Source organism: Clupea harengus, chromosome 11, assembly GCF_900700415.2.
Source record: "Clupea harengus chromosome 11, Ch_v2.0.2, whole genome shotgun sequence".
In the NCBI taxonomy this organism is placed as follows: domain Eukaryota; kingdom Metazoa; phylum Chordata; class Actinopteri; order Clupeiformes; family Clupeidae; genus Clupea; species Clupea harengus.
The window spans coordinates 16,483,166-16,495,359 of record NC_045162.1 but is presented as its reverse complement, the minus strand read 5'-3'; the positions used below and the strand labels follow the sequence as shown (position 1 = coordinate 16,495,359).

The window sequence follows — 12,194 nt, the reverse complement described above, 5'->3', positions numbered from 1 at the left end:
TGAGCATGTGTGTCTATGAGGTGTGTTATTTAGTAGCGCACAGTGTGTGTGTCCCCTGAAGTGCTGTCTGCAGCTGACATCCCCTCACGCCCACCCTGTCAGCAGCACACCAAGCATCACTGCCTCTCTTCCTGTCTGATGACATTAATGAGTGATTAGCAATGCGAGACCTACACAGACAGATGCTTCGCAGTGTGTATGTGTGCTTGTGTGTGCGTGTGTGTTTGCGTGTGTGTTTTCATGGCCGGCAGTCAACTGAAGGGTCATCAGTCCAGGCTCGTACTCATTACTTTTCATTTTCTATTTGTGTGTGTGAGTGTGTGTGTGTGTGTGTTTGTATTTATGCGTGTGAATGTTTGTTAGTTTGTTTGTGTTTGTTTGGGTGCTCGGTTTTTTTTTAGAAGGGTGCACAACCAGGCAACACACGGTCCACCCATGTCACATTGTAGTTTACACTCTACTATGTGTAGTAAAGAGTAACACATTCATTATCAGTATGTAACAGCACACTGTCACTCCATACTTACATCTACCCTAACTATACTCTTATCCCCACTCCATAATGATATATGATGCACTGTGCTGCACTACTGTAACTGTGCAGTGTAACAAGGGGGCCGTAATATAAAGTGTGTCTCAAGGCTAATCCAGGAGGGGTGCGTGTGAGGGTGTCTGTGTGTGTTTGTGTGTGTGTGTGCATGTGTTTGCGCACGTGTGTGTGTCTGTGCATGTGTGTATGTGTATGCGTGTGCGTGCGTGCGTGTGTGTGACCCAAAGCCACTCCAGGAAAAGGAAATCTTGTTTCCCATCCTGTTGTGTCGGGGGCATAAGGTCAGTACACTGTCATAAAACTGGCATCTTTCCCTACAGTCTCCAAGCAAGGGTGAAATACGGCACGCGTGAAGATCCAAATGTCATATTATAATCCTTTACGTGTGAGTGGACTCAAAGAAGCAGCAGAGAAGCCTGTGACTCTTAGCGGAGCTCCCCTGATGGCTCTCTAGCCGGGGGCAAGACACAAGCACACATGTTTGATGGAGCTTTCAAGAGCCTTTGTATCCGCCACTCCTTTAATAGACAGTGGAGACAGACATGTCCTCAGTACAGCATGCCCCTGGTCTGTATATCCCTATACTCCTGGCCGTGACCTGCTGTGCTTTGCCTACTGCTCCACCAGCTGATCCCCCATAATCCCCTGGAGAACGCCTCTGATGCCTTGTCATCGTTGCTCATAGCTGAGTGATGGGGGCCCTGCAACAGCTCTTCTGCCTGACGCAGGATGTGTGTGTGTGTGTGTGTGTGTGTGTGTGTGTGTGTGTGTGTGTGTGTGTGTGTGTGTGTGTGTGTGAGACTACTCCCCCAGTGTGGATGAATCAGGGGCTCCCTATGGGCTCCTGCCACAGCTCCGCTGAAACGGAATCCTCACTGTCGTCATCAAAGTGTGTTTACAGTATGTGTGTGTGTGAGTCCTTGGAGTAACCTAGCTTTTCTATAAATACACTACAGTTTTGTATCTAATGGTTCTCATGAATTATTCATCAGGAGAGAGATCATGTTTAAGGCATCTTTTAATGGGCTTCTTAGAGGAAGGACTATTTTAGGGTGGAGAGGGAAGTATGATAGCAAATGGCAAATCAGGGACAGTGTTTGTGTGTTTATGTGAGTGTGTGTGTTTGTGTGTGCGTGTGCGCGCGTGTGTGTGTGTGTGTGTATGTGTGGGTGTGATTAGGGCTGCAACTAACGATTATTTTGGTAATCGATTAATCTATCGACTATTTTATCTAATGATTATTTCCCATAGCAAATTAAAATACAGACTCAAAATGTTGGAATTTGAATTTCAAATGTATTTGAGTAACAAATGTAATCATAATACATAAATTAAAAAGTAATACAAATTAAAGTGCAAATATGCTTTTAAAAGTAAAGAGAAAGTGCAAATAAAGTTTTAAAAGTAACTCAAATTAGCAATCAAGCCTCTGCAAGTGCAAAATAACGCAAGAATAACTGGGCTGCAAGTGACATTCAAATTCAACTTATGAAATATATTTTTTTCCCACAATCTTTTGTTTGAAGAATGCTAAGTGGAGGAGGTTAACTATTCAGAACAAACGAAAATACAGGCTACTCTGATAATTCACTGATTTACTACATTGCACTTAACATTTATGAAATAGCGTTAGCAAGCATCCTCCATGAGACGTTCTGTTTTCCAACATGTAAGCTTAAACCTTACTAAAAGTTATAGATATATCATATATGTCTATGATAATTGCTGCTAGACACTCACTGTTCTTGTGCTCCCACAGCTCATTCTCTTTGAAATACTGGAATAGTGCTTCTTTAACTACTAATAATTGACCATCATTGAGAAAAATGACAACTTTTCTGTTAGCCATATCTCATATGCAGCAGCTACTAAAGCTAGCTTTGTTTATTGTTTCCATGGTAACATGAGCCGTCTCAGAATAATTCGCTTTTCAGTCGGCCATTTCTGATATGCAGCACATGAAGGTACGGGAACGGAGGGCAAAGAAAACGGTGCATGATTTGTATGCTAGGCTATTTGCAGATTCTGTTCCATTTTTCTCAATTATGGTCAATTATTATTAGTTAAAGATGCACTATTTCGCATATCCTATAGTGCATTGCAATGCCGAATGAAAATTACCGGTAGCTCTGCTAGCGTCTGCCCAAAAAAAATATATAATATATTTTATGACGCGTCGACAATAAAAATCATCGTCGACAATTTTTCATAATCGACATCGTCGATTACGTCGACTAATCGTTGCAGCTCTAGGTGTGATATCATAAAATCATGCTGCAACTGCCTTCATTCCTCTCATACACATGACTGGCTGTGCTACAAATGATGATCCTGTCTCTCACTCATACACACACGCACACATTCGTGCACACACACACACACACACACACACACATACACACTCACACACACAAACTGTTATTTGCTGCTAATGTGAGACTCCCCTCTTGAAGTCCCATAGTCTTTATGTGTTCAGGACAAGGGCGTTGCTAGGAGTTGAACACATTCGAGGCTTAGCCCAGACCTGTAGGGAGCCCGGTGGCATTTTTTTTTTATTATGGCAGCTACATTTTCACACAGTTTGAGACAGACAGGAAGCCTCTGATAGCCAATGGCATGCAGGGTCCGTTGTCTTTCTGACTCACATGAACATTACCATCCATTATACCACACTGCTTGTCTGCATGAAAACACTTCTATGCTTGGTCACACTGTCGCCCCACCCACCCTTGAACCCGGGTCTACAGGGTACCAAACCTGCACCAGGGTACCAAACCTGCACTTTCCAAAGAGCCAGGCTCGTCGGTATAGCAGTTAGAGCACATACTCAATCGTAGTGGCGGTACTCCGTCACAGTTACCCAGAAACTTAACGTAACTGAGAAAATATTTACAAGGTTTTTATACCCAGAAATTATATTACATTATATAACATCATTGTTACGTGGGGAGCCGTATTGTGCGCTTGTTCTCCCTACCGCTCTCTCTGTCCCCCTCTACAGGTGACCTGGTGTCTAATTGGGCTGCGTTTGTGGGTTGGCCTTTGCCTATAAAAGACGGCCATTTCGTTCCATCACTCTCTCTGGCTCTCTGGCTCGCTGGCTCTCACCCTTTCATTCCAGCCACACCCCGTCTCCGCTTCCGGTCGGACTCTGCTTAGGGCCTGCTGCACGGTGCTCCGCTGGCGCCCTGCTTTAGTCATTGTTTGTTGCGATCGTTAGTTTGACGCGATCTACCCGGTTGGGTTTAGTGTAAAGTTAATATTTTACTTTATGTTTATTATAGAACTGGTGGTGTCTGGTGGTGTGTTTTTGGCACGCTTTAAGCTTTGTTTAGGTTCAGAGTAGGGAGATTCCCGGAAGACTCACCACACTCCTATGTCCTTTTGTTTGAACGGGAGTTTAGATCCCCCTTTTGATTTCTACGCAGACTGTGTGAGGGTTTGCTTTCTCTTTTGTTATTCGTTATTTTCGCCACCACCATGTTCTTGCCTTAATTCTTGAGTTGTCAATAAATATATCACATTTCACCGTCACCATTTCTCTTGGCTCGTTTATGTTATGTTTGCCATTTCTTTAAGTTGATGGTATCGTAACAATCATACTGTGTGAACATCATAAAATGTGTTAGCCTTTGTTTGGTAAATCGAGGTTAAGATAGGCCTACAAAGAGTGATCTGGAGATCGATTTTAAACTGTGAGATATTAAAGTTGAGTCTAAACAATCTCATCATTTAAATCCCTTTTATCTGCCCAAATGGTCAGCAACAGGAGATAACTCTCCCTCCCCTCGCCCCCCCCCCCTCTAGCCCTGCCACTGCCTCTTTGCCTTAGCCTTTTTCTTCTTGAAAGAGCTTCTTATATCCATCATCTTCAAGTCTCGCCTTAGTGGAGTAGCTAGATCTGCAGCGTTTTTGATCAACGATATCGTATTTTTCTAACTGGCTTTAACGCATAGTAATTGAAATGACAGGTGAATAAATGAATCCGGGGCTATTTATTTGTATTCTTATGTTTGTAAAAAAAATAATATCCAGGCCTATTTATAAAACCTCCGGGGCTGTAGACCATGCTTCAGGATGACGTGTCACCCTACACACTCCATATTTGAGTCCACTCCTCCAGGGACGGTCCCTGCATTACGCTGTCCTCGTCTCAAGTGATTTGCCTCAGTGCTTTGTCCAGCACTCAGAGTGTGGACTGGCTGGAGGGCCTCTGGAGCTAAAGGGAGCCAAGGGGACAGAGCCGAGAGCCCCTGCCTGTGTTTCAGTGGTGTTGCAGGACTCCGGTGCTGAGCTTGAGAAAGGGATTGGGGGGCGATGGGGGAGTACTAAGCACCCTCTCCTGACCTCAATCTGCCAGCCAGGCTGGGCACACACACACACACACACACACACAAACATACACACACAAACATACACACACACACAGACACACACTCCTCTCTCTCCCCTCGTTATTACTCAGCTTCGGTAGAACCTCCCCGTCTACCCCCAGCCCCCCCACCCCCCCCAGCCCTACTGTCTTTGACGGAGTTTGAATGGCGGCTCTTGAAAGCCCACAGCGAGAAGGATTAGTTGTGGTCTTCAAAAGACCGCGTTGTCCTCTGTGGGCACTCTGGGAGACGTGTCCTCATGTGTCCTCAGGAAGATGCACCAGTCTCCTTGCCCAAGTAACCGTCCTCTCGATCTGGTTTATCAGTGGCACATGAGTGAGAAATGGAGGGGAAAAGTGAGGTGGTCTGGGTAATGCTAAATGCACACTCACCCCACCCATGTTGGCTTTGTGCTGTTGGGACTGTAGGTTGGGGGGGGGGAAGGCTGTGCAGAAGGGGTTCTTTTGTTTCTGTGCTTTGTGGACAATAGCACAGTGCTCAGCCTCTCCCTCCTCCATGCTAAACACGAGCAGAGTGAGCTCATCACATTTCAAGGAATCTCCCAAGGCCTCGGCCTGCTCTCAGAATGCCCGTGTGTGTGAATGAAGAGTGCCCCCTGCTGGCGAATGTCTGCCAGTTTATGTGAAAACCTCAGTCACAATGACAGAACATTTAGTTACCTTTCAGACATGCATTCATTTGAGAAAAAATGTGAATGAATGTTTCTTTCTTCCATTTCCTTCTCATTCTGATTTACTGCAGTTCCATCTCAAGAAGCTGAACTGTGTTTCCCATCAAGGCTCAGGCTCTGTTGCACTTTTATGGTCCCTCTTTATGGTATATATGATATAAGTCCAATCCTAACTCTCTTTTTCCTCTTTCAGAGGATGTTCTCAGCAAGGACGCTGGAGAGTGTGCAATCTGCCTGGAGGAGCTGGTGCAAGGGGACACCATCGCCCGCCTGCCCTGCCTCTGCATCTACCACAAAGGGTGAGGAGCTCACGCTCACGCTCCCTCTCATCAGTCTGATTCAGTCTCAGACCCCTCTTTCTCTTGTCTCTCTCCTGTCATTTTGGAGGAAAGTCAAACAGTTCCATTATTCAGCCAGCATAATTACGAAGTAATAATATTGAATATACTAAATTTCAGCTTGGCACATAGATGTGTTCTGAGTCATTGCCTACAAGTAATTATTATGAAGAAAAACCTAAAAAATCTCCAGAAGATCTCCACTGTAGATGATGGTAGATGGTAGATGACAATGTTTGTGTGTGTGTGTTTGTGTGTGTGTGTGTGTGACCTATTCTCCCTTCTGACCTTTTCTCCCTGCCTTTGTTCTCCTGGTCAGGTGCATTGACGAATGGTTCGAGGTAAACAGGTCATGTCCGGAGCACCCCTCTGACTGAGGAGCCGCTGCTCTTTTGCACAGGTGAGCTGGCAGCACTGGTGTCTGGGCTCCCATGGTCAGAGAAAAAGAGGAAGGAGGGTGCCCAGCTGCTTGCATAATCACAAAACTGCAGAAAACGGAAAGCTGCAGCTCTTTTGAAACTAGTTTTAAAGGTTGCTGAGACATGTTACTTCTCCTTTCCTGCACAAGTGATTTTGTGGTTTTGTGTGTGTGTGTTTGTGCGTTTCTGCATTTCTGTGTGTGTGTGTTTCTGTGTGTGTGTGTGTGTGTGTGTGTGTGTGTGTGTGTGTGTGTGTTTCTGTGTTTCTGTGTGTGTGTGTTTCTCTGTGTGTGTGTTTCTGTGTATAAATCTTGTCTATCTATTCATTCATGTTCCTCTCTTGTCCTAGGTCCTGAACTTCCTGGTGCAGACAGAGCGATCTGCTCCTGTAACAGATAGCAATGTGAATCCCTTTCCCCTCGGCCTGCCGCCCCTTCAGACTGCTGTGACACTGTGACCGCAGCCGTGTACCTGGCAGAGGTGGAGTCGGCCTCCACCCTCCACTCCTCTCTTCCGTAGCAACCTCTCTCCCCATGTCTCTTTTTCTCTCTCTCTGCTTTTTCACTTGTCACTGTTAGAACAACCTTCCACCTTCCTCTGTGCCAAAAACTCTCTCAAGTAATCTTCAGGGAAACAAACACACACACACCTATCTATGCTGTTGGACTCCAGCTCTCGCTCGAGGACCTCGCGTCTCCTTTCCTGATATGACGTGACGGGGGCCTCCATGTTGATCTAACTCTGAGGAGACCGGTGTCTGACTGGAGGTTCTCTCTCCTGGAGTGAAATGAAACATCTCTACTGCACAAGAGTTGATCTGAGAAGAGAAGAGGAGAAGAAAAGAGAAGAGAAGAGGAATCAACCAGTCTTCAACCACCACGCCACCATTACGGGTGACCATAGATTTGAATTTTTCAAGTGCCACCCTCAGACGGCCAGAGCGGCCTATCACTGACTTCACCTCATAGACAGAGCACCTGTGATTGGCTACTCTGCCTCCAGCTGGACAGCAGATCTGAGATTTCTCCCGCCTGATTGTACACTGGGACCGTCACTCAACAGGCGTGGTGTTGATGGGAAGAGGGGCGGGTTGGGAGCAGAGGGAAGGGAGTTGAGGGGGATTGCCTGAAGCTTTTCTTCCTCAGTCTCCTCTTCCTCTTCCGCCTCCTCCTCCTCGGTGACACCAGCTGCGTCTACCAGTGCCTTTACGTTGGGATCCACAGGGCCTGAGTTGCTGCTGCTGTGGCTGTGGCTGTGGCTGACCTTTAACTCCTTGACCCTTGACCCCAGAGCACAGGGCTGGGGCGACTCCTCTAGTGATGGAGAGGCTGCAGCACGTGGTCGTGCCCAGCCTTAAGTCAGCTTCTGTCATGTATTCCCTCTGTGCAGATGTCAGAAGAGACAGTCTCATGGCTGAATGTGACCCAACCCACCCCACCCCACCAATCTGTTACCGCACCCTCAAACACCCCACTCCACCCTTTCCCACCAGTCTGCAGTCCTCTCCCACTCTTCCTTCCCTTTCTCTGTCTTTCTCACTCTCTCTCTCTCTCTCTCTCTCTCTCTCTTTCTCTCTCTCTCTCATTTCCTTCCCTTTCTTTGACATGTGAAGATTAATAAGTGCCCCACGTTCACTTCCATAAGTGAAGAAACTGTTCTTGCCATCTTGCCTCTCTCTCTCTCTCTCTCTCTCTCTCTCTCTCTCTCACTCCATCCTCTCTCTCCTCCCTTCCCGTCCAAATGTCCTGACAGGAGATGAACAGACTGTCCATTAAAGAAACATTGGCCTATGGGAGCTCCCGTTCCCTTTTCTCTTTCTTTCTTTCTTTCTTTATCCGCTCTCTTTCTCTTTCTCTTGGATGTCAAAGCCCCTCCCCCCCTCTCTCTCTGCCTTTCTATCTCTTTTGGATGGGGAAGGCTTTCCCCCTCTCTCTCTGTCTCTTTCACTCTTTGTTGAATGGTGAAGCCCGCCCCCCCGTCTCTCTCTCTCTCTCTCTCTCTCTCTCTCTCTCTCTCTCTCTCTCTCTCTCTCTCTCTTTCTCTCTCTCTCTGAGTCTGTAGCAATAGCTACCTGGAGCATGATTCCTGGCTGAAGCCAGGCAGTGCTAAGGGACCTACTGGGACCTACCTACTGTTGCCTCTGGCAGGGCTCATTCTCGTCGGTCTCTCTCATCTCTGACATGATTACCAGGAGTTATGCAATCACCTTGCGTGTGTGTGTGTGTGTGTGTGTGTGTGTGTGTGTGTGTGTGTGGTTGTTATATATATAACATCAAGTATACCTATCTGTTTTACAAGGTGGGCTGAGTTGGGCCTTAATTCAGAATAGAGTTGTGTTTCATTGTTTTGGTTGTTGCGAGGGTCTCGTTCGTGCTCTGCTGTGTCTGTTCTGTAATAAATCAAAGGGCACCATACTCAATCAATCAACTAACTCCCACTGGTCACTGGGAAGGCAAGCTCAGTTGTGGTGTGTCTTTTCCATTGAGATGCATTCAAAATCCGGACATTAGCCGACCTCGTACACGATCAGTTGATTTCAAATGTCAGGAAACCCTGTGCCTGTGCCACAGTCTGGAGACTAGAGAGAAGCGATGTTTGCTAACCTATAAACACGGCTAATGAGAGGAACGCACATGAGGACGTTTCACCAGAGTGGGTCGCAGAAAGTGACGGGCTCCTCTTCTCCCTGTTCAATGACTCCCACATCCAAGCAGCGGTCAGACAAATAGAAGACAAGAAAGAATGTGAAAGAAAAAAGGGTTTGGTGTTTGCTGCCTTTCTGCGTGAAGGTGTAAAGGGGCAGTATGTAGATTTTGTTTTGGAAACAAAACAATAAATAAATAGACGGAACAGAAAGGTACCTAACCGCTAAACACCCTACGCACTGTCCCTACGTGATGTGAATTTGTGGTAGTGGGACCTAGCGTGTATGGATGAGTATGTGTGTCAGATTAGCGTAGCACCCATAGAGTGGTCACTTACCTGATGGCTTGGTCGCACTCCCTGCGGTTCTGTAGCTCCAGACGCAAACTATGGTCAGTTTTTTCGGGTTCAGATTCAGGTTTTTTGTTTGGTTAGGGATTTAAATCCAAACTGAAGGCGACACAAAAAAGAAGAAAAGGCTGTCCAAATACCATAGGTTTTCCTCCAGACACACGTGTGACAAACATTGAAGAGAGAGACAATGGGCCTAAACTAATTGTGTTGCGTGATGGCATGACAGGTGTGCTTTTACCAATTAGCCACAGGTAGTGACCTCACTAAAGCCCCACCTGTCAGACCTTACTTTCCCCACCACTTTTTCTTTTTTACAACAAAAACTACATACTGGACCTTTAAATACAGTGAATTGTCAAGAGAATGTAAATGTGTCCTCCTCCATGTTGAGTAACTAAGCTGTGTTATATGTAATGTCAGCTTTCAGTCCTGAGTTTTCAGTGTCTTTTGTTTTGTGTGTTTTTGCGCATATGAGGCATATGTCAGTTTTACTATTTTTTGTCAATGTTTTGAATTTATCATACAGTGCATTCCTAAGGTGTTCAGCCCCTTTCCAGTTTTCCACATTTTGTTAAGTTTCAGACTCATCCTAAAATGGATTCATTTCATTTTCTCATCAATCTACACACAATATACTCCACAATGACAATGCAAAAACAGGTTTCTGGAATGTTAAAAGACCTAATAAAAGACTGGAAAAAAAAACATTTACATAAATATTCAGGCACTTCACTTAGTACGGATAAAGCACCTTTGGCAGCAATGACAGCCTCAAGTGTTCTTGAGAAAGCTTGGCGCACCTTTCTTTTGGACGTTTTTCCCACTCTTCTTGGCAGAATCATTCAATCTCAACCAGGTTGGATGGGGGAGCATAGGAGCACAGCCATTTTCCCGTCTCTCCAGAGATGGCTGGGCCACTCCAGGACTTTCCTGAAGGGCTTTCTTGACTGTACGCTTTAGGTTGTCGTCTTGTTGAAATGTAAATCTTCACCCCAGCGGGAGATCCTGAGATCTCTGGAAAAGGTTTCCACTCTGGATTTCTCTATATTTCCATTTCCGGACTATTCTCCCAGTCACTGTTATTAGAAAAACTGTAAAGAAGATATTAATGAGGCGATGCTCAGTGCCTGGTTTCCTCCACAGAAGTTCGTTGGGAATTGTGGCCAATAGTTCAATCCTCGTTTCATCAGACCACATGATTTTGCTTCCCATGGTCTGACAGTCGTTCAGGTGCTTTTTGGCTGTCATGTGCCTTTTAAAGAGGAATGGCTTCCAGGCACGTTCAATACCACAGAAATGTTCTTGAGGTCTCATCCTTCCCCAGATCTGTGTCTTGACACAATTCTGTCTCACAGGTCTACGGACAGTTATCTCGACCTCATGGCTTGGTTTTCACTGTGACATATACCATCATTAATTTAGGCACAGGTCCAACCAAGTTGTAGAAGCATCTCAAGGAGAATTTATAGAAGTAGGATGCACCAGACCTCAATTGCAAGTGTCTTAACTGAGGGTCTGAATACTCATGTAAATGGGATATAAAGCAAAAAAACACTTCAGAAACCTGTTTTTGCTTAGTCAGTGTGGAGTACTGTGTGTAGATTGATGAGAAGAAAAATGAATTGAATCAATTTTAAGATTAATCTGAAACTTGAAAGGGTCTGAAAACTGAAGCTGTGTGTACTTCAGACCCTTTTCCTGCAGTTAAATCAGGGCTTGTGTGTTTCCTCCCAAAGGGTGTGACAGCTTTCTGAAGATCCGCTGCTAACTCCTGCAGAGATGATCCCTCCCCAATAAATTCACTAGTAAGGGCGAACTATGAGTGACCCAGCCAGCTCCTGAGGAAATCCAACAAGAGCTTTGAATAGAATGTCACACATACACACACACACAATCAGCCTGTGCTTGAACGCTGAGGGATGTTGACATGTGATTGTTTTTCGTGAGGTTGCTACTGAGTGGGTGTGCTTGCATGTTCCTGCCTAGTGGTGTTGTGTTTTATTGCTGATAATCAGCTGATCGAGTGGCGACTGCTCAGGGGGAGACGTGTGACCAACAACCAGTTCAGCTGAGTGTTTTACAGCCCTATTAACCAGTGAAATAAATAGTTAAAGAAGACATTTTAAAGTGCCATCATAATGTAGTTCTAACAAATGTCCTCTATTGAGAGATGAGCAAAGAGCTGTGCAGAGAGAAGCACAATCAGAGAGCTCCTGTAATGAATGTTATCATTATCGTCACTTTCGAGACCCACTGGTGCTCAATTAGGCTTAGATTTACCAAATATTTGCACCAGGTTTGTCAAGGCGTAAGGAATAACCGTTTCTGTCCCTTTGTCGGTTATAAGTCTTACACCTGTTGTTCCTACAGAAATAATAATGCAATGCGATTTTCCAGAAGCTAATGAGGCTTAAGAAAGAGGCTCTGTACTTGCATGCAAATCCTTTCCACAAGTTTTAACAAATCTACCTTAAAGCTAATCTAAAGGTATCTTAAAGCCTCTAAATGCCATCAGATTACATTATTAAATAATCGGCAGATTAGGCCTGTGGAGGCCTCCCTTACAGCTGAAACAATAGATACTATTAAAAAAAAATTCCGTTTAGACTATAATCAAAACGAAGTCAGATAAATAAATAAAAAGGAATTTGTTCCCATTAGTGTCAGTTTAAATGCATTTAAGAGTTATGACAGGAGGCTCAGGCCTTTATCATTTGTTAAACCTTGCCAGGGTTTGTGTGAATATCTTTGACTAGAATGATCCAGTTTATCATTATTGACCCATGTAAAGCAACAACAAAAAAAAACATTTTGTAAAATCACCCT

The 12,194-nt window shown here is 45.1% G+C and overlaps 1 protein-coding gene across 1 annotated transcript in view; it reads left to right on the top strand.

Moving 5' to 3' along the window:
- The window catches only part of znrf2b (zinc and ring finger 2b), an 84,063-nt gene extending 76,857 nt beyond the window's left edge, over nucleotides 1-7,206 (top strand). The window contains exons 3-5 of the mRNA XM_012838748.3: nucleotides 5,808-5,913; nucleotides 6,272-6,352; nucleotides 6,721-7,206. Coding sequence (XP_012694202.1) covers nucleotides 5,808-5,913; nucleotides 6,272-6,329 — 164 coding nt within the window. The 3' untranslated portion in view covers nucleotides 6,330-6,352; nucleotides 6,721-7,206. The remainder of the gene's footprint in view (nucleotides 1-5,807; nucleotides 5,914-6,271; nucleotides 6,353-6,720) is intronic.
- Nucleotides 7,207-12,194: the final 4,988 nt, after the last annotated feature.